A 27,880-nucleotide genomic window follows, 5' to 3' on the forward strand; every position below is an offset into this window, starting at 1 on the left:
CGGAGCCCGATGTGGGATCGATCTCAGGACCCTGGGATTACAACCTGACCTGAAGGCGGATGCTAAACCAACTGAGCCTCCCAGGGGTCCCAGCAAGAAACTTTCTAAATAATGAGGTAAAAACAAAAACAAAAACAAACAAACAAAACAAAAACAAAAAAATCAATATTCTGAGGACTCACAATATACTTTATGTATTTCAACTTCAACAAACTGGTTCTACTGAGAATAAAAAACATTCAGATAAAGTCTTTTGTTGGTTAATGTAATTCCAATACAGATAACCAAAAAGGTTTACCAGGCATTTTTTAAAAACCACCAAAAATTATGTAAAATTATTCACGCATAGTCCAGTAAAAATTCTATCAATTAAATTCATTTACTCAAAAGATCAGATAGCGATATTATCACTAAAACTCCTGGCATGAAAAAATACAACTAATTTTAGTCTTAATTTATTTGTATGAAATTATTTATGTTCACAGTGTAAAAGAGTATTTTTGCTACCTTGGTGTGGTGGGCAAAATGATGCCATTCCAAAGATGCTCATGTCCTACACCATGAAATCTGTGCCAACACTACATTAGATGGCAAAGGAGAATTAAGATTCAGATGGAATCAAGGTTGTTAATTAGCAGACAAGATTATTTTTCATTATTGGGGTGAACCTAATATTATCACGAGGGCACTTAAAAAGTGGAAGTGAGAGGCAAGAAAATCAGAGTGAAAGGTGCCTAGAGCAAGGAATGTGGGATACTTCTTAAAGTCAGAAGAGGAAAAGACATGCATGTTGTCTAGGACCTTCAGAAAAGAACACAGTTCTACCTTCTCTCGATTTTAGTCCACTGGGTGCCATGTTAGACTTGTAATCTACAGAACTATAAATAATCAATTTGTATTGTATAAAACACTAACTTGTATTAACAGCAGTGACAGAGCATTAATACACATAGCAACTCTTCATATATAAGATCAAAAATAACTGATTAACTTTTGAGATAAAGTATTCCCTAAACTATTTTTTTAACATTTTATTTATTTTAAAACAGAGAGAGATAGTGAGAGAGGGAACACAAGCCCAGGGAAGCTGGCGAGAGAGAAACAAGCTCCCCGCTGAGGAAGGAGCCTCAGATATGGGGCTCAATCCCAGGATGCTGGGATCATGACCTGAGCAGAAGGCAGACCCCTAACAACTGAGCCACCCAGGTGCCCATCCCTAAACTATTTTCAAGTTCTTATAGTTATCCTTTCAAATCATGTGCCATAAAAACATACAACTAAGATTTCTAATACATTTGCAGACTCTAAGTTACATATATTTAACTTAAAAAAAAAAAATCAAAACAAAAACACGGGATGCCTGGGTGGTGGTTCAGTCGTTAAGTATCTGCCTTCCCCTCAGGTCATGATCCCCAGGTCCTGAGAAGGAGTCCAGCATGTTCCCTGCTCAGCGGGAAGCCTGCTTCTCCCTCTCCCACTCCCCCTGCTTGTGTCCCCTCTCTCTCTGTCTCTCTCTCTCTGTCAAATAAAGAAATAAAATCTTAAAAAGGAAGTTGATCTATATTTTTAAAAAAACACAAAAATACCCTGTTTATACCAGCATTTTTCATATAATTCATAAAGCTCTTTGAAATTTATTCTTCAGTAACAAAAGTCTAAAAGGGGTGTCCGGCTGGCTAAGTCAGTGAAGCATGCAACTCCTGATCTCAGGGTTATGAGTTCAAGCACCTTCTCGGGTGTAGAGACTGGTTAAAAATAAAATCTTAAAAAAAAAAGTCTAGAAGAATTATAGTATGTTGTTGCTAACCTGACCCATGTTTCATTTCATTTAATTTAGGGAATATAAAAGGAAAAAAAAAAAGAAAAATGTAAGAACGTTTGGGAATAACTCTAAAATTGTAGGTTCTAGGCTGAAAAAACTCAGTTACACCACATAAAAAATTTTTCAAATAAAGACTTGTAGACAAAGGAAAACTGCTGGAGGGGCATCTGACTGGTTTTTTAGTCCCAAGAAAAAGCACCCCTTGATCCTGGGGTTGTGAGTTTGAGCTCCACAATAGGTGTAAAGAGTGCTTAAACAAAATTAATTATTTAAAAATAGGAGAAACTGCTGGAGGTTCACATAGTTATGGTTCAAAATGCATTTTTATGTAAAATTTGTATATGGTAAAAAGCAACTATTAAGGACACAATTCAACAAGTTTTAATACATACACCCTTGTAACTGTCAAGATACAAAACACTTCCATCACCTGAGAAAATTCATTCCTGTTCTTTCTAGTCCCTACCACCATCCACATATACTTTTCATTTTTAAATACCCAGCTTATCACATTTATAAAAGGCGATAAACATAAATCCATTCTTTATATCATTTAAATTTCCATGCAAGAAAGTTGTTAATATATTTAACTGATAACTTGAGTGTCGTGAGTGATACTCATAATTTAAAACTACATTTCCTTAATTTTCATTCACCTACTAAAAGCAAATGCTGTGGAAAACAAAATATCATTCCAGGTTTTCTCCGAAGTAATTTTAAAATGCTAAGCTATAATCCAACTAGCTTCCACATAAAAGCCAAGGCAATATTGTATCACAGTAAGAGGAAGAGAGAGAAACTCAGGACATGCCTCTTACACAAAAAGGTTACCAAACTGACACAGTCTACAGAATCATTAAGACAAGAAATTTTTTAAAGATTTGCTTTTTCTTCTTTCCAGTGCAAATAACCAAGCAAAATCTTCAAAATTAGCTTTTTTCCTGCTTATTTCCTATTAGAAATATCTTAGCAAAACAGGCCTATTTTGCAATATCAAGTCAACATTACTACACGCCCAGTGAAACCATACCAATGAGTACAGTCATGAAAAGGGGGTTCACAAAAGCAGTCAGAAACCAAGAAAAATATTAAAATAGATATGCACATGTATAGATATTAAAGTGTATTTGGAAATGTAAACTCACAGATATACAAAAGGAAAGAAAATATTACCGTGTTTGAAGTTTTCAGTAAAAAATTAAATACCCCGAGGCACTACCAATAAACTTCGTGGATTACATACTCCCAAATCAACCTGGCGAAGATTAGTCAATGCCTAGCCTCTACTCTGCCCCTTCCAACCTGTCCCCAAGTGAAAATGTGCGTGGAACCCTATCAAGAGCATATCCCTTCTTGAAATGGTGCACATTCCTACATTACTGAAAGAAAATATTGGCAGTATCATATGAAAGGAAAAGAAAGCAAAGAAAAAGACCCTTAAGGTTCGGCAGGGTATAACATTTTAATTTATAATATTTCTTGTTTCATTTAAAATTGTATATGATTTTTAAAATACTATTCACTTTCTAAAAAACCACAACCCCACAGAAAAACAAATGGAAGGAAGGAAGGGAAGAAGAATGGGAGGGGTTGGTTAATTTCTATGGCCCTTCAAATAAAAAAATTTCATTTTCATCGTTTCCAGTTAGAATTACAAGCATCTGTCTTAAAAAAAAAAAAAAAAAAAAAAAAGGGCTGCAACAAGATGCCACCACTCACACAGCCTTTGCCTGGAAAATGCACACGAATCCCAGGACTGCCTGAAACACCACAGAGGTGTCTCTTTGCTTTTCTCCCTCCCCTTCAGCAACCTCACTGCCTAAGTTTTAATTCTCTAACCCCTGGAATAGTAAGACTTTTTCAAGGAAAGAGATGTTGGTGAAGATGGCCCCCTACCGCCACGAGTGGTGTGTGTTCTGTCCGCCACCCCCCACCTGCCCCAGCGGCACTGGCTCACAGCCCCGCCTTTCGGCAAGGTCTCCACGGCCACCGCAGGGGCGCTGACCCCCTCCCAGACAGCGGCCAAGGGGCCTGGAGGGGCCCATGGAGAAGCCCAGGAGACCTGCTCCGGCACCGCTCCACGGGGAAAACTACTCAGGAGGACGTGGGAGATCCCAGCAGGGGATGAGGGCAAAGCAGCGGACGGTTCCAAAGAGGGGCGTGACGGCCAGCTGGCTGGGCTGCGCGAGGTGCCAGAGGTAACCAGACAAGGTGCTGCCAGAGACAAGCAGTGCGGGTGTGGGTTGGGAGATTGAGGGGCACTCGCTCTCTTACCGCCAGGTCCGGATTGCGGCTGTCCCTGTGTGACACAGCTCGGATGACCCCCGCTCGCCAGCCCCGCCAGCAGGGTCCACTCTCTCGGCGCTCGGGCCGAGCCTCCTCGCCGACCGCCACGCACAGGAACCGCTTCCCCACCAGTTCCAGCCGCGTCTCCACCGCCATAGCCATCACTGCTGAAGCGGCTGCTGCCTCCTCCACCGCACGAGAACCAGTGAAACCCTGTTCCTACTGGCAGCCCATGCTAAGGAGAGCGGACTGGGGGACCGCGGCAGCCCCGCGAGCAAGCGAGCGCGGACTGGGGGGCGCACCGGACGCTGTCCAGAAGGGCACAGCGACCTCGGTCACTCACAGTCCTCAACACTCCCCCAGATTCCCCGACTAGCAGCCTCTCAGACTGTAGCTACAGACACGTCCACATACATACACAAACTGACAGAAATCCCCACACCCCCGTCGCCGTCGGAGGCCCTGAGGCAGCCCCGGCCGCTGCCGCTACCTCACCGTGGACAGTACTACTCCGCCTCCCCTTCCACTCGCAGGCTAGAGCGCCGAGCGTCTCCTTCCGCCGGTGCGGGCGGGGGCAGGGAGCCGCGGGAAAGGGTCGGAGGAACCACCACAGACGGAAAGTAGTACCTGACGACGCTGCCAAGGGGGCTGTGGGGCCAGCCAGGCTAAGAAATAAGGAGCAGCGTGGGATAAAGGAATGCTGTCCCTTGGTAACACCATTTAGAGTATTTGAGGGTCACCTCTCTATTCGCCGCTCCCTCAGAAGTATATGGGGGGGGGGGGGGGCGGTGAGGCGAAAGTGAAGCATCCTGGTTCCACCCTGGGTCACAAAATAAACTCCAGGTTAAACCCTGCATCTCTGAAGCTATGTTTTTCAGAACACATAGTGCCCGCCACCCGAATTAGTCCAAACTTCACCTGAAACAACAGTCCCAGCAGCAAATCAGAGCAACGCTTTCCACTAAAAACAAAGCAGAGCAAGACTTTCCACTGAAAACAGTCACTGCAGAACAGTAAATGACTCCAAATGAAAATGAGGAAAACACTGTCATCCTTTCATCCTTCCTGTTTGCAACGACACTAATTACATGTTTAAACTCTTCAGAGATTTACACCTCGCTATTGCTTTGTTGTAAGAAATGTCAAAAGCCCTGTTGAGGGCTTCTGTCAGTGTCCCTAAAATCTAGTTTCTGGGCCAATTTGAGTACTTTCAGTACTAGCACATACCTCAAACTCTCTCGTCATATAAAAACAGGGCTAAAGGCTCCAGATTCAGTTATTAGAGAATATCGTGGAAAGAAAAGGTTTTTAGCCAATCACAATTCAGTAAAATAAATAATGTTTACTTTCCATCCACTCACAACAGGGCTTTGTTTTCCCTACACCTACAGATCTCAAATTTGGAATGATTACTCCTTACTTGATGCAATCTTCGAATTCTTCTAAATCAAACCTAATTTTTACATGTCTGTGAGCAGTTCAATTTCAGACATACATTATAGTGTTTTTAAAAGGTAGTTTCAAAAATCCCAGTCCCGTGTTGTTTTGTTTTGTTTTTCAGAGCCACTAATGACCATAATCAACTCCAAAAATCCTTCTAGCCTAATAAAAACTTATTCTAAGTTTTGGTTTCTAAAAAATAAATAAATAAACTTTGGTTTCTTAGAGATTTTCCTAAACCTCTACTCCAAAAAAATTACCTTTTAAAAAATTATTATTATTATTTTGAGAGAGTGGAGAGTAGGGAGGCAGAGAGGGAGAGACAATCTTAGGCAGGCTCCATGTCCAGGGTGGAATCAACTGCAGGCTCATCTCATGACCTAAGCCAAAATCAAGAATGGGTCACTTAACCGACTGAGCCTGCCAGGCACCCCCACCCAAATATTACCTTTTTAAAGGAGTTTACACTAGTAATCTGAATATTTAAAATAAACTTGAGGTTTTTATCTTTCTTAGAACACCCAAGCCGAGTTGTCTGAAGTAGAAAAAACATGACCACTGCAAATAGGTTATAAAAGAAAATAACAAGGAGGACAGATTTTAATCATCATGATCTAATTTTGCTGAAGAGCAAATAGGAAATTGTAATAGATAAAGGAAAACCATGTCCAGAAATGCATACTGGCAAGTTGAGAAAAAAATTTAATTTCACTTACGCAATTTTATTTCCAGCCCCACTCTTTCAGTGCATACTTAAATCATCTTGAGAGCTACAGAATAAGATTCCTAAGAAACTCAACTTGAATTAAGAAACCAGTAAAATAATCTGCTGAAAATATGGAAGAAGAAAAAAATAAGATCTGCATTGATACCAAATTATCAGTGATCTGCTTTGTCATCTTGAGTACCACACAATTGTTACAGAAATTGCCTGCTTCCTAGTCTCAGTAATATTCTAGGACCAAGTAAGAAAATATAGTCGCTTAAGAGTTTAAAATAACACTCTTATTACATAAATCCCACTCAATAAATTATATATTTGGAGTACTGACTGTCGGGTTGCCTTACATAAAATTGCCACCCGATTTCAATTTTTATAGGTAAATTTCTAAACGGACTTCTAAGAGCCCTCACTACATGCTGAGTGCTATCCTCTGAAGTACTCTGAAAAGCTCGTAAATCCACCAAATCGATCAAATTTCAAGTGCAATATCTTCATAACATCTTCAATCAAATGTCTTATATTCTTACTACTGTATTCCAAATAGTATTCTATGAATCCCCTGACTCTGGCCAATGACAACGAATTACAAGAAAAAGAAAATCACAAATTTGTGGGTATTTTGCTTCTGGAGAAACCTGAAGAATATTTTTTTTTAAATGTATAACAAAAAGGCCTTAAAGGATTTTTGTTTGCTTGCTGGCATTTTTTGCTTTGTTACAAGGACAGTTTATACTGTTTTGCCAGCAAATCATAACTCTAAGTAACATGGAATTAAGATAATTTAAAAGTTCTATTTGAAACCTTATAATATTTGTTTGTTCAATTAGTTCTTTTACATGCTTTACTTTTATAAAGATCCTCAGAAAATGCATTAGTCGATTTTTTTTAAAGTTAAAAATTTTTTTAAAGTTACAGAATTTTTCACTATATAGGCAAAGAGTGACACAAAAGTATTTAAAATGACTAAGTTTACTTACAGAAGCTGAAAAATTAAAAACATAGACTAGATCTTATACTTTTTCCATCCCCACAGGTAACATGTACTTTAAATACATACAACCCCCTCAATTCAAGCAAACCTCATACATCAAATATCTTTATATAAAAGATACATTGTGAGATTGTTTTTTTAAAAGTCCACAAAAATGTATTCATAAAAACTATTTTTAAAAACATGACCTACAGAGGAAGGAATTGTATTCATTGTAACGTTAAGGGTCATAATTACCCACTTAATTATCAATAATTAGTAGTTCATGAAGTTTAGTTTCAATAAGCAAACAGCCTACTAGCTGTAAATTTTTCACTTTTTGATTTGGTGTAGTTAAAGGAAGGGCCAATTATCTACTCTCTTAAATACCGGTATTTTATGTCACTATAAGTACCTATTATAAATAATATAAAAACACAAAGAGATAAAAGATTAATGCATGTATCTTATAATAATATTAGCCACCATTTATGGGACATTACTACGCCTCAGACACTAAGCTAAGTATTTTATACTTGCAATCTTATTTTATTTATCTTAAAGATGAAGTTACTCACCTAAGCATACACATTGAAGAACTGGGATTCAAAATTAGGCCTTATGATTCCAAAGCAGTCTGCATTATGCTAAATTGTCACTTAAAAGCAACATGAAGTTCAGTCACCAAGTTGCCACCTCCTTATTAACACAGGCTATTCATGACTCATTTGTTTATTTAACACTTAATTATGTGTCTCACATCCTGCAAGGTTCTAGAGATAGGGCCTGTCTTTGAGTAGCTCACAGTGTAAGTAGAAAGAGAGACAACAGAAATACTTCAGTTTGTTTATTTAAGGAAGCATCAATAGAATGGCATAAAAGATAAGTGCATTTTAACAATTTTCAAATCTATTATACTTGGAGGCTTTTATTAATTGTCAATGTAATGACTAGATTGGGTTATGAGGTCTTTATATACAGGCACATATAGGAACTCTTATTAAAGTCAATATTACAATGAAGAAAGCCACTGTAATGTGTTTAATAAAGTACTTCTGGGCGTGAAAAATAATGTTTTAAAAATCAAAAACAAGAATTAAAAAAAAGAAAGTCAAAAATTTCAACTGAATTATTCAAGTGGAAGACCTAGAATGAAAATAAGTTTGTTACTGTCTTTATCACTAAACCTTAAGTAACTTCCGTTTAAGTATTTCCCTAAACACTTATTTAAACTGAATTCTTAAACACTTACTTAAACTGAATTCCTTGATCACATTTATTTATTTATTTAGAAAGATTTATTTATTTGACAGAGAGAGACACAGCAAGAGAGGGAACACAAGCAGGGGGACTGGGAAAGAGAGAAGCAGGCTTCCTGCTAAGCAGGAAGCCCAATGCAGGGCTCGATCCCAGGGGACCCTGGGATCATGACCTGAGCCGAAGGCAGACGCTTAACGATTGAGCCACCCAGGCACCCCAATAACATTTATGATAATGATAATATAAATAACTCAAATGTCACTTCCTAAAGAAAGCCAGCTCTGATTCCAAGCCTTTGAATCCCCTACTATGGACTTTCAAAACATTCCCAAATTGTCTTAGTGCTTACCACAAGAGTTTTTATACCATTTATTGTATAATTGTTTTATATTTGTCTCCGTTGGTAGAGTATAAGCTCCAATAAAGTCAAGAACAATGTATCTTTTCCACAACTATACTCCCAGTATCAACTAAGCTTTGTGCAGTGTAGATACTCCATAAATGGCATCAAATCAATTAACAAATGTAACACAATGTAACTTTTTATAAATCCAACCAAATTAAGAGTAACTTTGAATCTCTAAATCAAAACTCATAAATATGAGTTCTTGCTCTTCCTACAGAGTTACTCATTGCCTTTAAAATAATGGCTTCTACACATTATTTAACTATGGAGATACAACATAAAACCTTCATAAAACTTGGGACTTCCCAAGAAAGCACAGTTGTTCCTGGGGATCGTTTCTAAAGTATAGACATGAAGAAAGAGTTACAATTCACAAGAAAAACATTCATTTCATTACCAACCAATCTGATGCAAACCTAAAAATGATCCTGAATATATATCTAAAACACCAGTCTATTCTTAGTATTCTAAAGAGAACAATCTCAATTTCTTTGATGAAGCCCATGTATAAACATAATTTTCTTAGTGTCCTCTTAGTGGACATGTGGAATGAGGACAGAAAATGAAGAAAGGAAAGTAGAAAGAAGGAAAGGAAAGAGAGAGAAAAGCAATCTCCACTTAGCCTTTTAACTGTATGCTCTCTGCTTTTGTTAGGCAGTTTCCAATTTATATTCTGGCTGCACAGGAACCTACCGCTTCTTTTCCACATTTTCTTTTGCCTTTTTTTTTTCTTTAATTTATTTTCTTGACAGAGAGAGAGAGAGTGAGAGAGGGAATACAAGCAGGGAATGAAAGAGGGAAATGCAGGTTTTCCGCCAAGCAGGGAGCCCGATGCAGGGCTGGATCCCAGGACCCTGGGATCATGATCTGAGCCAAAGGCAGACAGACGCTTAACAACTGAGACACCCAGACGCCCTCAACATTTTCTATTAAAAATGAAACTTTAGGGGCACCTGGGTGGTACAGTCCATTTTTTAATTTAGAAAGAATGCACAAAACATTGGAATTTTCCTAATCTCCTGAAATGAGGAGCTACGAGCAAGAATGAAATAAACTGCCATTGAGCTGCCAAATAGAGCATTCAGCAAGATCTTCCCGGGGTGTCCATTTTTTTTTCATCATCCCTCTCATAAATGCTTCAACTATTAACTACTATTAAAATATGCTACATGGCAGTCAGCATTTTGCATCTTCAACTGCTATATTAGCTCTTTCAGGTATGAACAGGTTAGGTTCCTAAAGGGTTATGTTCCTATTGTTCTCATAAGATTTCACTTAGCCACATATTAGTTGTAACAGACCTTAAAGTTCTAAAGAACACTTCTGCTCATGTCCATGAGAAGTAATTAAGGAAAGAACTTCTATTCTTACATTTAAAGCTATAAACAAGGGAAAGTCAAAGTAAAATCTAAGCTAAAAATACGGACTCAAAACCTCAGCATGCTATCTATACTTCTTCCTCAAATATGTTCTTCCCCAAAGATGCAGCTAGATTCTAGATAATGAAGGAACTTTTTGATCAAGAACATACAGCTCTGAGGCATATTTCTCAAATTAATGACATCTGGCTTCAAAGAAACCAAAACAAAACAAGATCTAGCAGTAAAAATATAGGGAATCTTTAGTCATTCTTTTCTTTGGCACATTCTAGAAAAAGCCACATGATTACATATAATAAGATTTATAACCTACTACAAAACATAAATATGCAGTAAAAATAAATGACTCCATATAAAGGAAAGCATTGTCTTCTAGCTACACATATGCTTCACTACTACAGATAATTTATTTTTTCAATTAAATAGAGTGTATAAAATAGTGTTCTAATTCCAAGGCCTGTGTTCACAGAAGCTCACAGGAAGAGAGGCCTTAGATTTTTCCCTAAAATAGCAGCTGACAAATATGAAAACCAGACCTAAAACAAAACAAAACAAAACAAAACCTTAACTACAAACTTAAAGTTGAAATCAATATCCCCCAACCATTCTGTTACTCCAGGACACATTTTTTTTTTTTTAAAGATTTTATTTATTTATTTGACAGAGAGAGATCACAAGCAGGCAGAGAGGCAGGCAGAGAGACAGGAGGAAGCAGGCTCCCTGCTGAGCAGAGAGCCCGATGCGGGACTCGATCCCAGGATTCCAAGATCATGACCTGAGCCGAAGGCAGCGGCTTAACCCGCTGAGCCACCCAGGCGCCCCATCCAGGACACATTTTTATATTACCGAACATTAAATGGCCAAGAGAAATACTCAAAAGGCTAACCAACTTCACTTTTCAGAAAATACACAAACACTTAAGTTACAACTGGTCAATTCCCATCCCATATAGCCCTTTAGAAATGGATGTTTTAAGATGTATATCCCAAATGTAGCAAATTAGAAATTAGCAGTCATATAGTATAATCAAAGAACAAGAGTCAAACAAGTCTAGGTTACTTCTACCACTAATTTTGGACAAACCACTTTGCTTCTCTAGCAATAATATATAACATGTAGAGGCTAATATAATCTTTAAGGTTCCTAAAAGCTTGCAATTAAGACTTGTGAATAATTCATCAAGTAGCAAAGTATCCTCTCCTGTCATATGGTAGTTTCAAAGCTAAAAAAATGTTAAAGGATTGACAAAAGTAATCTTGCTTTAGGAAAACAAATGTGTTTAGCCAGAAAGGTTCTATCTCAAAGGTCTCACAGAAGATAAATATATTGATCATTAATACATACATACAAATAATACAGGCCAAAGGACTTCCCAATTAAATAACAATTTTTGAACAGCACTATAGAATTGCTTCCTTTGCTCTCTAAATTTGCTTTAATGCTATCATATTAATCTACCAGAACTAACTTCAGATGGAGGAATTTTTGAGATTCTCTGCATTACAAATAAGCTTTATATCTGAAACCTTTAATTTGCATGCCTTTATGTTCTTTGGTCATAACACCTAAAACTCATTTTTTCAGCTATTTTAATTGCAAAAATTATTTTAAAACAATCATTTCATTTGATTTTAAATCTAAATTTACATGGATGTTTATGTCCCTACTTGCAATTTGCTTTTAATATTCACAAGTTTTTAAAATTTTATACAAATATGCTAGTATCTTTATGTTTCAACCTTACGTCATGCTAAGAAAATATGTAGGTATTCTTTTATATTTTCTGCTAGTAGTTTTATAATTCAAATTTTCATAATCCTTTCAAAATTAGATGACAATATCTACTCCTGATGGAGGGACAGAAAATACTCTGGCCCCAAACAACAGAGGTCTACTGTTAGTGGGGAAAAAGCAGGATTACTAGGAAGAGAGGGAAACAGAACCTGCCTACAATTAATGTTGGTCTAGGACAAAAGATATGCTCCATGCTCACCACTATGAGGCAAATTAGCTTCCAGTATAAAAAAAAAAAATTAAAGTGCTCATAGACAGCTTCTCTGAAGTACAGATATATAAGTAAGGCCTAAGGATTTGGTGAAATTAAAAAAAAACATTGAGTTAAAACTTCTCAGCAAATCAACCTCCACCCATTAAGCACAAAATGATGATAGAAGTATTTAAAATTGATGATGCACTGAATATAACCAAAGCAAGGAAACCCCACGTAAACCCAATCAACTCCAGGCGAGACTGGTTCAAACCCATGCACAAACAACTCAAACAACTTAGCAGAACAAGAGTCATACCCATTTCTTAACACAAATACTATGTACTTCAATCTCTACTATCCTGCAAATGAGAGCTGACATTCAATCAAAAAGCATAAGCTTGGATATAGGGGTGATTTCCCTGGTCCCCAAGGCAATGCATGCATATTGAGATTACCACTGCCTTTTCTATAAGTTGTACAAAAATATCTCCTTAAATTCTTTTGTTTTCATCATTCCTTCAAATAAAGTAATTTGGTAAGCCACCCTCACCCTTCCCAAATTATAAGCTACACAAAATCTCAAGGGCAAACAAATCAGTCAGGAGACAAAATAGTCAACAGAAGCAGACTAAAACATAACTAAAATGTTGGAACTATCAGCCAATGAATTAAAATAATTATTAATAATAATGAAGGATCAAATGGAACAGGCAAGCAATAGGTATGATCAGATGGCAAATATCATTGAGACTATAAAAGTTGAACAGAAAAGCTAAAAGAGTCAATCTGAAATGCTAAAGACTGAGAAATTCAGTAACAAAATTTTAAAAAGCCTCTGACAGGTTCAGCAACAGACTTGACACAGCTGAGGAAACAATCAATGAACTTGAAAATTGGTCAAGAGATTATCAAAGCTGAAATTAGATAGGAAAAGAGTGGGAAAAAATTCTACACAAACAGAACAGGAGGGAACAATTTCCAACTCATTTTCATGATGCCAGCATTACTTTGAAAACAAAATCAGACAAAGAGATCACGAGAAAAGAATTACTATAGATAATTATCCTTCACGGATGCAAAAATTCTCAACAAAATATTACCAAATCAAATTCAGTAACTTGGAAAAAAAATAAAATACCACAACCAATAGGGATTTATTCTAGGAATACAAGTTGATTGAACATTAAAATTAAAAGATCATTCAGTATAATTCACCAGGTTAACAAACTAAAGAAGAAAAATATGGTGGCATGAACAAATGCAAAAACTAAGCATTTAAGAAAATTCAACCCCTATTTATGATAAACTTCTCAGCACATCAGGAATAAAAAGGCACCTATACAACCTGATGAAGTGCATTTACTAAAAATTTACTGCTAACATCATAGTTAATAATAAAAGATTCAATGTTTCGCCCTAAAGATTCACAAGAAGGGTATCAGCTGTCACCACTCCTATTCAATAACACACTCAAAATCTAGAAAGTGCAATAAGACAAGAAAAAAAAGAAATAAAAGGCATACAGTTGAAAAGGAAAAAAATTAACCTGCCTCTATTTGCAGATGGCACATCTGTCTGTATCCATTCATGAAGAATCTTCAGAAAAAGCTCCTAGAGCTAATAAGTAAATTGAGCAAGGTTGCAAAATATAAGATCACTATGTAAACATCAATTATCTCTCTCTACACTAGGGGGAAAAAAGGAAAATCCAAACTTAAAAACAGCACTGTTTATAACAGAACCAAAAAACATAAAAATATATATAAATGTAATAAAATATATGCATGATCTCTATGCTGAAAACTACAAAGTACCAAAGAATGAAGACCTAAGTAAGTTGAGTGATATACCATGAGCATGTGTTTGAAGACTCAGTGCTCCTCAAATTCACCCACAAATTGAAAGTAATCTCAAAAGAAAAGTAAACTTTTGGGGGACACCTGGGTGGCTCAGTCGGTTAAGCTGCTGCCTTTGGCTCAGGTCATGATCCCAGGGTCCTGGGATCGAGTCCCACATCTGGCTCCTTGCTCAGCAGGGAGCCTGCTTCTCTCTGTGCCTCTGCCTGCCACTCTGCCTGCTTGTGCACTCACTCTCGCTCTCTCTCTCTGTCTGACAAATAAATACAATGTTAAAAAAAATAAAAAAGAAAAGTAATTTTTTTTATCTTGACATCAATGATTTGGTTCTAAAATCAAATAAGTAAGTAAGGCAAAGGAACGGAAACAGCCAAAACAATTTTAAAAAGAAAAAACTGGAAGACTCATACTATCTTACCTCAGGACTATCCTATAAAGATACATTAATCAACTCAGCAGGACATCAGCAAAAGATGAATAGAGATGAATATTTAAGCAGATGAATAGATGAATATTTAAAAAGAGTCCAAAAATAGACCCATACATATATGGGCAATTGAGTCTTGACAAAAGTAAAAATGCAATTCAGTGGAAAAGGATGGCCCCATCAACAAGTGGTTCCAGAACAATTAGACATCCACATGCCCTCCTAAATATCTCATACCATATACTAAAATTAACTCAAAATGATAGAACTAGATGTAAAATATAAGACTAAAAAAGTTTCAGAACTAGATGTAAAATATAAGACTAAAAAAGTTTCAGAAGAAAATACAAAAAACTTCTCATGACACAGGGTTAGGCAAAGATTTTTAAAAATCTGTAAAGTTTATAAAATCAAAAATTGAATACTAACATTAAAAACTCCTCTCCAAAGGTTACTGACTGGGAAAAAATATTTGCAAAATCTAATATCTGATAGAAGACTGGTATCCAGAATATTTAGAGATCTCTCAAAATCCAGTAATTAAAAAAAAAATTTTTAACGGGCAAAAGATCTGAACAGACACATCATCAAAAGATATATGAATGGCATTTAAAAGCACATGAAAAGATAACCAATATCATTAGTTATTAGGGAAATGTGAAGCACAACTATTTGTGTGAGATACTATTACATATCTATCAGGATGACTAAAACTAAAAGAAAAATAAAACTGCCCATACAGATATTGAGGAGTATAAGGAGTATAAGGAGCAGTTGGAACTCGCATACTGGAAGGAGTGCAAAATGGTACAACCACTTTGCAAAACAGTTTAGTAGTTTCTAAAACAGTTAAACAGACACTTTTCATATAATCCAGCAATCCAACTCTTAGTTATTTACCCAAGTGAAATAAAAACCTATGTTCACACAGAAACCTATTCTCAAATGTTTGTAGCAGTTTTATTTATAACTGCCAATAGCTGGATACAACCAGCTCAACAGGAGATTTAAGAAACTCCAAATGCTACTCAACAATAAAAAAAGAACTGAGTATTCATACTAGCAATAATAGGGATGAACTTCTGCAGTTCAGGGATCCCCAAAGCCACCCTTAGATTCAATGATTCACTAGAAACTGATGAAACTCAAAAGAGCCGTTTTATTCATGGTCACAGTTTATTATAGCAAAGAAACACAGATTAAAACCAGTAAAGGGAAGGGGGATATAGGACAGGGTCCAGGAGACACCAAGCTTCCAGTTGTCCTCTCCCAGCAGAGTTGCAGAGACAGCACTTACATCTCAATTACATCTCCCAGCAAGAAAGTATAACAGCATGCATAGAGTACTGGCAACCAGGGGAACTCAGCTGAGGCCCGGTGTTGAGCATTTTTATCAGGGGTCTGACATGTAGGCAGGACTGGCCACCTGCACAGCTGACCTTAGCCTCCAACTCCTCCAGAGGTCAAGCTGATACTACACTGCACAAAGTCTCCACGACCTTTTCAGCCACACTGTCAACACAGACAGCATGGGGTGGCCAAAGGCCCTCAAGTAAGCAAAGACCCTCTTATCAGGCAGGATATTCCAAGGGCTTAGAGTTTACCTCCCAAGAGATGAGCAGGGGCCAAACCTTAGGCAGCTGAGGTGCCTATTCTTTGAGCAACTGAGGTATTTTACTCAAAACGACACTTCTGACACCAAATTTACCAGTTTTTCCTCACGCAATCTAATTCTCTAACTCTCCAGATACCACCAGGCATCCTACAATTCACTTCCATCTGACAGTAACAGTTCAGTCTGCATCAGACTCCTCAAGCTTTTGGGTCAGTCCCACAAGACTGCCCTCACTTCAGATGCCAGTCACAAGTATTGGGTCCCCAGGTTACACATACTTCTGTTTGACTTGGCTACAAGGTGGAGGTGAAACCCCATCTCCCTTTCAGTTCAGTAACTTGCTAGAACAGCTCATAAAATTCAAGAATATTTTATTTACTATTACCAATCTATTAAAAAGGACACAAACACACACCCAGATGAGAAGGTACACAGGACAAGGTTCAAATGGGTCCTAAGAACAGGAACTTCTGTTTCCATTGAGTTGGGACTATGCCACCCTACCAGCAAGTGGATATGTGAACCAACTGTAAAGATCTCCAAACCCCATTGTTTAAATGGTTTTATTTAGGGTCTGCTACATAGGCACAATTGATTAAATCACTGGCCACTGATGATTGAAGTCAATTTCCAGCCATTGTGCCCTCCATAAAGGTCAAGGGATGGGGCTGAAAGTGCCAACCAACCCTCTAATCACATGGTTAGCAATCAACTATCATCCTGCAACCAACTACCATTCCTAAGGCTGTCGAAGGGCCCATCAAGAGTAACCTCATTTGTATAAATTCAGGAATGATTCAAAATGGTTTGTTATGAATAACAAAAGATCTCCTTTCAGGAAATTACAAGGGTTTTAGGAGCTCTCTACCAGAAACCAGGGACAAAGACTCAACATGTATTTCTTATTATGTCACAGGAATGCCATTCCTTTACTGCACAACTTCAAATGCATTATACTAAGGAAAACAACCAAACCTAAAGGGCTACAAAGTTTATGATTGCATCTATATGATACTGTTGAAAGAGTAAGACTACAGAGACGGAAATCAGTGACTGCCAAGGCCTTGCAGGGTCGGGGGAGGGTTTGTCTACCAAGGGGCACAAGATAACATTCTTCCTTGATTGTGATGATAGTTATACACATACATGTATTTATCAAAACTCAAAGAACAATGATTTTTACCATTTGTGAGTTATACCTTGATTAACAAGATAATCAGTAATACAGATTCATTCACCTGAAGCAATTTCATCCCTTAAAAATGATACATACAAATATTATGTGAGCAATAAGACAAATGCCCTTGCTAAGTGAAAAGCAATGGAAAACTGTATCTCTGCTTTCTCATACTTCATAAAATTATGCGGTCACATAGCCAAAAGAAAACATTTGATACACTGGCTACCAGGATTACAGGATGACAGTTTTTTTTCTATTCAAGTTTCATTAATGTTGTCTGTATAAGAACGAACAAAATAAGCTACTTAAAATGTTATAACAGGTAATACATTATGGTAGGCATGAGATTCTAAAATGACCCCCAAGGCCCATGCTCTTGTATAATCCTCTCTCTTTGAGTGTAAGTGGGACTTGCAACTTGTTTCTAACCATGGAATAGGGCAAAGGAAATGGGATTTCACTCCCACAATTTTATTATTTTAAATGGCAAAGGTGGAAAGATTTTGCAGATGTAATTAAGGTCCCTAATTGGCATTCAATTAATCAAAGAGGAGATTTTCCTGTATGGACCTACCTAATAAAGCTGAACCTTTTCAAAGAGGGTCTAGAGGTCAGAGACTTTCCTGTGCCCTTGAAAAAGCAAGCTGCCACTAGAAGGAAATCAATGCAGCCAATAACCATGAGATCTTGGAATAAGATACGGAGCCTCAGTGACACCTCAGCCCTGGCCAACACTTCAATTTGTAGCCTTGTGAGACCCTAAGTAGAGGACTCAGCTTAAACCCAGACTCGTGATCCATGGAAATTATGAGATAACAAATCTGTATTGTTTTAAATTGTTATTGCAATTTGTTACACAGCAATAGAAAACTAAACCAGTAATTAAGATTATTGTTTAGAGTCTTGGCTTTATCCACAGGTACTCCCTTGGCTCATCTCAAATTAGAGGTAATGTTCTGTTCTTGTTAGTCCTTTCAATTTTCAGAAAAGAATGTAAACTTTAACATAGCTTCACTGAGTAATGGTTCAAATTTAATCAATAACACAGATGATCTGTATTTTAGAGAGTTGCCAGGAAATATAATCTCAAATTCACTGGTGTCCAATACTTAGGAAAGCTCCATATAAAACAATGTTTATGGATAACTGTCTGCAGGATACTTTATACAGTCCATCTAGTTACTCTAGCACTGATTCTTTGGGGAGGGGGAAGGGAATTAATATCAGTATCTCTGAGGGAGTAAATGGCTACAGTATTTTAAATGCCTATTTTAACATACTTTTACATTTAAAAAGACTTGTTTTTAAGACAAACCACAGAAAACAATTCAATGAACTTTTCTTGGCCAACTGGAATAGCTATAAGGAAATTTATCTATTATATTAACTAATTTGCAAAAGAGGGCTAGGGAAAGAAGTCATAACAGAGATGGAGGCAAGGAGAGATGAATGGATAGGAAGTTTTTTTATGTTTCTCTAAGCTTTTATTTTATTTCTGTAGTTTTTATTTTATTTTTTATTTTTTTAAGTAAGCTCTACCCCCAACATGGGGCTCAACACATGACCATGAGATCAAGCAACACACAATTCACCCACTGAGCCAGCCAGGTACCCTGTTTCTCTAAACTTTTAAAAGAGAGGAATAAGACCTCTACTGAATTTTACTGGGGAACCGTACACAGCCTGGAGTAAGGTTCACAGAATGTATCATAACAGTTTGCCATAAAGCTAATTTCACTGGAGTTAACCATGGATAGTATTCCACTAGCAATTTTCATGCATTCTACAAAACAAACAAAAAAACCAGATTCTATTTATAGGAGGGATATAATTTAAAATGTTTTTTTTTTAAAGATTTTATTTATTTATTTGACAGAGAGAAATCACAAGTAGGCAGAGAGGCAGGCAGAGAGAGAGGAGGAAGCAGGCTCCCTGCTGAGCAGAAAGCCCGATGTGGGGCTTGAACCCAGGACCTGGGATCATGACCTGAGCCGAAGGCAGGGGCTCAACCCACTGAGCCACCCAGGCGCCCCAATTTAAAATAGTTTTTAACAATATATTATATGTGCCCTCAAGAATATTATAAAGGAAAACATTTTGGTCTTAATAGGAAGAATCATGCTTTTCCCTAGTAGGTGTCTATTTTTATCATATAGACACTATATTATGTTATTGACCCAGCTTTCTTCCTAAGTAGGTTGCTAGGAACCTTCATGCTATACATTTTTTAGGCTTTAATTTTTTTCAACTCTTGGTCTGAAAATTTTCTAACATTCACATAAGTAAGGAGATAATTGTAGAGCAAATATCTGCTTATGTAACTCAGAGATGTCTCAATATCTCAGTTCTCCCATTCTACAATTTTTCTCTTCTGAGGGGGGCGAGGATTGGAGTATTTTATAGCAAATCCCAGACATCGTATCATTAGCAATTCCTCAAAATCATTTAATATGTATTTTATGTTCAAATTTCAATGATCTCAAAAATGAAATTTTACCTATTGGCTTTTCTAAACCAGGAACAAAGCCAAGAACCATACACTGTACATGATTAATATACCTTTTTAAGTCTCCTTTAATCTTTAACAAGTGATTTGCCCTGTAGAATTGATCACCTCCTAAATTTAGCTATTTCCTCCTGATGTTAACGTATTCCTCCACTCTCCATATTTCCTGTACACTGTAGTAAGATCTAGAGACATGATTCATACCTTTTGGCAAGAATACTCACATAGCTGATACGTGTACTTTCCTAATCCATCACATTAGGACACACATGATGCCTGGCAGTCCCACTTAAAGTGATGTTCATGTTGGTTACAGTATTCAAGTGTTGCCAGCCTGATACACTCAATGATCATTCTCCATTATTTACGTAGGGGTTGCCCAAATGGGATTTTCTAATTCTATCCTTCCATCTGCATTTATTATCTGGAATTCTTCTAAAAAAGACTTTTCCTAATTAACTATTTGGTTGTCTTACAATACAGTTTACATAGGAAAAAATTGTATAAATTCTTGATTCTTTTCCATTTATAAATTCTCAAAATAATGAACTGGTGATCTAGCACCTTCCAACGTTATAATACCTATTTATTACTATCAATTTCTTTTTGTCCTTCTAACTTTTAAGTTGTGTTATCTTGCAGAATTCTATGGAAACAAACATAGTGATAATATATTCAGAATTCTTTGGACAGATGCATAAATGCTAATGTGAAGTACTGTGACCTTTTAACACTGAAAGGATGTACTGAGTAATTTTAACAAAAATAGGGCCTCTTTCAGAGACTGACAATTATCAGCATCAAGAAAACCAAAGAAATTTGGAGGTGTGTCCTAGAGTTTGTTTTTTTTTTTCCCCCAAATTTCAAAATGCTCTGCCTCACTGCCCTAAAAACTTCTTGAAAATCTTTTGGATATCTTTGGCATAAAGCATGGATGTATACAGGAAGGCAATGAGAACACTACAGGCAGGACGCCTGAGTGGCTCAGATGGTTAAGTGTCTGCCTTCGGCCCAGGTCATGATCTCAGGGTCTTGGGATGGAGCCCCACATCAGGGTACCTGCTCAGCAGGAAGCCTGCTTCCCCCTCTCTCTCTGCCTGCCTCAGCCTACTTGTGATCTCTCTCTGTCAAATAAATAAGTAAAATCTTTAAAACAAAACAAAACAAAACAATACAGGCATATGGTAGGTAGAAAAACTGTAAAGTCAACACAGTAAAACATCTAAAGCAATAGGTGAAAGTCATATGTGAGAAAAAAAATTTGCTTCCCTAGATCTTTCTGAGAGTCAAAAGCACCTTGTGATTCCAAATCCACAGGGTATCTATACCTCCCTTAACTGACTAGGAAAAAAAGAAATTTACATGATATATACAACTAAGCATAACACAACTTGGCAAGTGTTATAAAGGAGTATAATTAGTTCTCTGGACCACCTGAGTAAGTGGTGGTAATTATATCTGAACAGTTTAAGAGTTTAAGAATGCTTCCTAGGGAAGATGACATCCAAGTTATATTCTGAAAGTTAAGAAGCATTTTTGTGGAGGGGCACCTGGGTGGCTCAGTGGGTTAAGCCGCTGCCTTCGGCTCAGGTCATGATCTCAGGGTCCTGGGATCGAGCCCCGCATCGGGCTCTCTGCTCAGCAAGGAGCCTGCTTCCTTCTCTCTCTCTGCCTGCCTCTCTGCCTGCTTGTGATCTCTGTCTGTCAAATAAATAAATAAAATCTTAAAAAAAAAAAAAAAAAAGAAGAAGCATTTTTGTGGAAAGGTTAAAAAAAAAAAAAGATTTCAAGGCAGAAGAAATATCACAAAAGAGGACACTGGTGTTTGGAAATATGGGTTGCACCTAGGGATAATCAAGTTGTGCGGTATTCGTCACATATATAACACAGACAAAGACCACTATAAATGAAGCCAGTTTCCAATACTACTAGCACATTATATATGCTATAGTATGTTGCCCACACTTACTTTTTAAAGCATTTAGAGACACAGTATGTTTTAAGCCAAGTGATAGGATCATATTTGGTTTTTAGGGAAGTAAACCTACTAATAATGTGAAGAATAAGAGGAAAGACAACAGAAAGAGAACCACCAAGTAGAGAAGACTATTTTAATATCTGACACAATGACTGTGAAAAGGAATGAGTCAGGAGGTGAGGGGGCTGGACAAATTAAGATCCAGAGCAGACACAGCAGCAGGGATTTACTCAATGTAACTAACCAAAAATGAACTGCAGATTTCTACTTTGGGATATTAAGACAAGGAGGATCTCAGTAACCAAAAAGATAAAAGATTTTTTCCAAAGATTTATTTATTTATTTATTTATTTGACAGACATTACAAGTAGGCAGAGAGGCAGGCAGAGAGAGAGGAGGAAGAAGCAGGCTCCCTGCTGAGCAGAGAGCCTGATGTGGGGCTTGATCCCAGGACCCTGAGACCATGACCTAAGCAGAAGGCAGAGGCTTTAGCCCACTGAGCCACCCAGGTGCCCCAAAAGATTTTTTTTAGAAGACTAAATAGTATCAATGGTTTCATTCTAGTGGTAGGATTACCAGATTTTGTTATTGTTATTGTTCTTTTTTCTCTTTTTCTGGATCTTCCAAACACAGGACTGTGGAAAAGTACTATGAAAAAATTAGTATCTGTTTCTTTGACAATTTAAAAATTTATCTTAAAAAGCAGTACTTTTGGGACGTCTGGGTGGCTCAGTTGGTTAAGCAGCTGCCTTTGGCTCGGGTCATGATCCCAGAGTCCTGGGATCAAGTTCCGCATCCGGCTCCTTGCTCGGCGGGGAGCCTGCTTCTCCCTCTGCCGCTGCCTGCCACTCTGTCTGCCTGTGCTTGCTCTCTCTCTCTCTGACAAATAAATAAACAAAATCTTAAAAAAAAAAAAAAAAGCAGTATTTTTATTCTAGAGGCTATCTAATCATACTGCATTTTTCTATGACCAGTATAAAAGTTCCGATCCAGCTGGGTAGGAGTCAAATTTAGTTAAGAAGTACACAACAGAGCCCATCTTCTGAAGCAAGTTCAGAACCCAACTGCATATATTCAACGCAGTTGAAACAGCCTAATATGTAGTTTTACAAGCCAGGAAAACTCAAAAGCCTAGCACACTAGCACTGAAAGCTGTGAACACAACAGTTGTGGGATAAATACATTGAACCTTCCTTCAGTACATATTATTAATGATTTTAAAGTATAATTACCTAACAGTAATAATTATTCCTCATAGACAGTTTGAACGCCTACAGAAAGAGACACCATTTCTGATAGAGAACCCTTCCGGTTCAAAATGCTATTTTTTTTTCCCCTACATTGCTGGTATACCACTCAATAAAAAATGGATGGATGAGGGGCGCCTGGGTGGCTCAGTGGGTTAAAGCCTCTGCCTTCAGCTCAGGTCATGATCCCAGGGTCCTGGGATCGAGCCCCACATCAGGCTCTCTGCTCAGCAGGGAGCCTGCTTCCCTTCCTCTCTCTCTCTGCCTGCCTCTCTGCCTACTTGTGATCTCTGTCTGCCAAATAAATAAATAAAATCTTAAAAAAAAAAATGGATGGATGAAAAATGAGAAAGCCCAGGACCACCATCGCTACCAGAATATCTATATACTTTTTAAAAGTTCTTTTTTTGGAGTCTTACAAACAGTCCTTTCCCTACTTTCATTCTCTGTATCACAGGATATTAATTTTCAAGGGAAGAAATAGTAAAACTTTTCAGCATCCAGCCTAAAATTCATATTTATATGTTAGAGAAATTATATTTACTATAAACACACTATAAACTCATAATAATAAAAGGCTCATATTTATAAATTTTACAAATGCCATTCATATGCTAACACATTACAAAATTATTTTAAACATCACTATATACTGAATTCTCAAATGTTTTATTAAATTAAATATATTCACTGAGAAGGACACCTGGGTGGCTCTATAAGTTAAGCATCCGACTCTTGATTGTGGGTCAGGTCATGATCTCAGGGTTGTGAATGGAGCCCCTACATCTAGCTCTCCACTGGATGTGGTGTCTGCTTAAGATTCTCACTCTCGGGGTGCCTGGGTGGCTCAGTCTTTTAGGCGTCTGGCTTCCGCTCAGGTCATGACCCCATGATCCTGGGATCGAGCCCCACATGGGCTCCCTGTTCATCGGAGAACCAGCTTCTCCCTCTCCACTCCCCATGCTTGTGTTCCCTCTCTCGCTGTGTCTCTCTCTGTCAAATAAATAAATAAAATCTTTAAAAAAAAAAAAATAATAATCTCTAGCTTATTAAGATAATTTTAGGGGGCACCTGGGTGGCTCAGTGGTTAAGCCTCTGCCTTCAGCTCAGGTCATAATCTCAGGGTCCTGGGATCGAGTCCCACATCGGGCTCTCTGCTCTGCAGGGAGCCTGCTTCCTCCTCTCTCTCTCTCTCTCTCTCTGCTTGCCTCTCTGCCCACTTGTGATCTCTCTCTGTCAAATAAATAAAATCTTTAAAAAAAAAAAAAAAAAAAAGATAATTTTAGGGACAGAGCAAAGGTAAAAATTAGTAGACAAACAAAACCAAAAACAAAGTAGTAAAACATATGAGAGGAGGAGGAAAAAAAAAACAGAAACTGGAACTGGAAAGAACTTTGTGGAAAAGAAAAAACCTAAATCAGAAAGAGAAAACCATGAGTTTTCTTTGGATAAAAGACCACGAAAATGAAGAAAAACTCTATATTTCCATTCTTTCTAATTCTAATTCTAATCTAGATTCTAATTCTAATCTCAATATATAATACTTTACAATGCCACGAGTACATTTTTAAATTACAAGCCTTTCAGGGGTTTTTGGTTATACAGCTGACCCTTGAACAATGCAGATTTAAACTGTGCAGGTCCACTTACACATGGATTTGTTCAATAAATACAGTATTGTATATGTATTTTCTCTTATTTTTTCTCTAGCTTATTTTAGTGAAGGAATACAGTATATAATATATACAACATACACAATATATGTTAATTGACTGTTCATGTTACCAATAAGGCTCCAGTCAAGAAAAGGCTAACAGTAGTTAAGTTTTGGGGGAATCAAAAATTAAAGCAGACTTTCAAATGCACAAGTGGACAACCCTAACCCTTGCACTGTTCAAGGGTCAACCATATACTGATCTAGTTTAGAGAGATGTAATTAATCAGAAAATATTTTAACATTCTTGGTTGACAAGTCAGGATAACATAACCTAGGGGTTAAGAGAGCAAATTTGAGCTAAATTCTCTAAATTCTAATCCCTGCTCCATCATTTACTAGCTGTATGACCCTGGGCAAATAACTTGATCTCTCTGTACCCCAATTTCTCATCTGTAAATGGAAATGATAATAGTCCCGATATAAAGAACTTGCTGTGAAGATCCAATGAGTGAATATGCACTACATGCTTAGAATAGAGTTGTACAGAGGAAGCATTCAATAAGTACTGGCTATTGCCAAGAAAGGTCAATAATTTGTTTATTCTTTAAAATTAGCGAAATGTTTCCAATTAAAAAAAATAATTAAATTCCCAATTACCATGCATGGTTGATCTCATCTACCTATTATCATTTTGTAAAGTCTCACATCTCTAGTCTATGAGATATAACTATCTCAAATTATAGAAACCATAAAATCCAAAGTAAAAGAACCAGAAGTCAATGAAAATCATCTTTAAAATGGACTGTTTCTTACTATTCCTCATGAAGACAATGAAGTGATTACCTAGGAAACTTACTAGTTTAATTCCTTCATGAAAAACTAACACAATTTAAAGAAGGTAAACCACTATTTCGATTACAAATAAAGCATGAAACATTAAAACAATCCAGTTATTTCTACAAAGTATTCATATAACATATCCTAATGTTAGCTCCCAGGTTCAGCTTGGCACTATTGATGTTTCAAGACATAATTCTTTGGGGAGGAGGCACTGAGGATGTTAGAGGTTGTTTTGGCAGTATCCCTAGCCTTGACCCATTAGATGTAAGCAGCACCTTCCCCTCTCAACCCTTTACTCCCCCAATCCCCTTGTCACACTGTCTGAAGACACTATCAAACGACCAGAGGAACAAAATTGCTTCTAGTTGCTCTAGACTGTGAGAAAAGTTATTTTAGTTTTAACAAACAAACAGTAATACCAACCAGGTTTTCCCCACCACTCTCCCCTCCTTTTGGGGCTATTCCTTGATAAGGTCACAAAAAAGATGGCTTATCTACCAACAATGCATTTTACTACCTTGATAATACTTGCAAATAGGATTGCAGCTTGTACACTTACTGGATTTTCTGCAGAAACCAAAAGGATGTAATTCTTCTTTAATACATTTTTCAAAACTATGACTCATTTAGAATTTTCCCCTTAGGCATGAGGATTGAAAATGTTAATTTATCTTCCCTTTAAACCAGACACATTACATTGCTAATCACAGGCACAGTACTTCAGCAAAGGAACAGCTAAGACTTATCAACATGTGAGATCTATTAAGCCTGTGATAAAACATTTAACATGATAAACATTTAACATAAATCCTCATTTAGTCCTAACAATATTCTTTAGAAGTATTAATGTCTCCAATTTTTAAAATGAGGAAACTGAGGCTAAAAAAGAATAACATCACTAAGTCATGCTGCTAGTAACTGACATAATCAGGATTGGATTGCAAGTCACCATCACCATTGTTCACATGCCCTATACCAGAAAGAATGATCCTAGCACCCAGCACTTCAAAACAATCAACGGACAACTTATCTTTTTTTTTTTTAAGATTTTATTTATTTATTTGACAGACCGAGATCACAAGTAGGCAGAGAGGCAGACAGAGAGAGAGGAAGGGAAGCAAGCTCCCTGCTTCGCAGAGACCTGACTCATGGCTTGATCCCAGGACCCCGGGACCAAGACCTGAGCCGAAGGCAGAGGCTTTCACCCACTGAGCCACCCAGGCGCCCCAACAACTTATCTTTTGAGATACGTTTTTCCTCACTGAAAAATTTTTGAATATACAACTTTTAGTGTATCTAACTTTTCTAAATGAACAATCCCTCTTAATATTTAGTCCCCCTCGCCTCAGAACAAGCACAGCAACTGAACCTCATAGTGACTTCTGTGACAGAAGAATTTGTAGTTGAAGAACTTGAGATTTTATAGGAAATTAGGGTTTAAAAATGTGAGATCTGGATCAAAACTATGAAAGCAATGGCAATCTTATTTTTATATTTATTTGTAACTTATATTGATACACATAGATAATGGCAAGAATAAAAAATTCATACCAACTTTTATATCTAAAATTGATTTTAGTGATTACTATACACTTAATTTGTATTGACCTTTGTTTTTTTTTTTTTAAGATTTTATTTATTTATTTGACAGAGAGAAATCACAAGTAGGCAGAGAGGCAGGCAGAGAGAGAGGAGGAAGCAGGCTCCCCGCTGAGCAGAAAGCCCGATGTGGGGCTCGAACCCAGGACCTGGGATCATGACCTGAGATCATGACCTGAGCAGAAGGCAGCGGCTTAACCCACTGAGCCACCCAGGCGCCCTGTATTGACCTTTGAATTGGAGATGATAATGACATATTTCCTACAATTTCCTACATAATTCCTGACAATCTCCAGATTTGTGGTAAAAATAGAGAAAAAAAAAGAAATGAGTTTCATCAGTTTTTCTGGCCCCACTACCAGAAAGCCTTGAGGATCCTCACTGTACTAGGACAAAGCTAAGATTCATGCTGTTCTCCTCTGCCCTCATTCTTTGAAAGGATGAGTCAAGATCTGACATGATAGGTTTGTTTAAAAAAAAAAAAAAAAACAAACAAACCTCAGAATGAGCTCTTCTTTGCAGAAATTAAAAAGAAAAATCCCGGAACAGAAGTACATCCTCTAAAAGGATAATAAAAACACTAGTCCCATGAAGATTAAGTGAAATAATTCATGTAAAACAACTAGCACAGTGCCAGGCATAAAGTAAATGCTCAGGAAATGTTATGTATTTGTCATTTTTATTGTTGTTAGAAGGAA

General features: G+C 37.2%; 1 protein-coding gene across 5 annotated transcripts in view; it reads right to left on the reverse strand.

Annotated features, from left to right (window-relative positions):
- Window positions 1–27,880, reverse strand: part of JMJD1C (jumonji domain containing 1C) — a 337,814-nt gene that overhangs the window by 273,526 nt on the left and 36,408 nt on the right. Inside the window, exon 1 of one of the 5 annotated variants that reach the window (XR_007122613.1) lies at window positions 4,097–4,344. The exons of 1 other annotated variant lie outside the window; for it this stretch is intronic. Coding sequence is in view for 3 of the 4 variants with exons in the window: in XM_047701572.1 (XP_047557528.1) it covers window positions 4,097–4,270 (174 nt within the window). In the remaining variant the exon portion in view is untranslated. Of the gene's footprint in view, window positions 1–4,096; window positions 4,345–27,880 lie in introns of those variants that run through there. 3 more of the 5 variants (XM_047701572.1, XM_047701571.1, XM_047701581.1) reach the window with 3 other exon arrangements.

Source organism: Lutra lutra, chromosome 14 (assembly GCF_902655055.1).
Source record: "Lutra lutra chromosome 14, mLutLut1.2, whole genome shotgun sequence".
Lineage (NCBI taxonomy): Eukaryota > Metazoa > Chordata > Mammalia > Carnivora > Mustelidae > Lutra > Lutra lutra.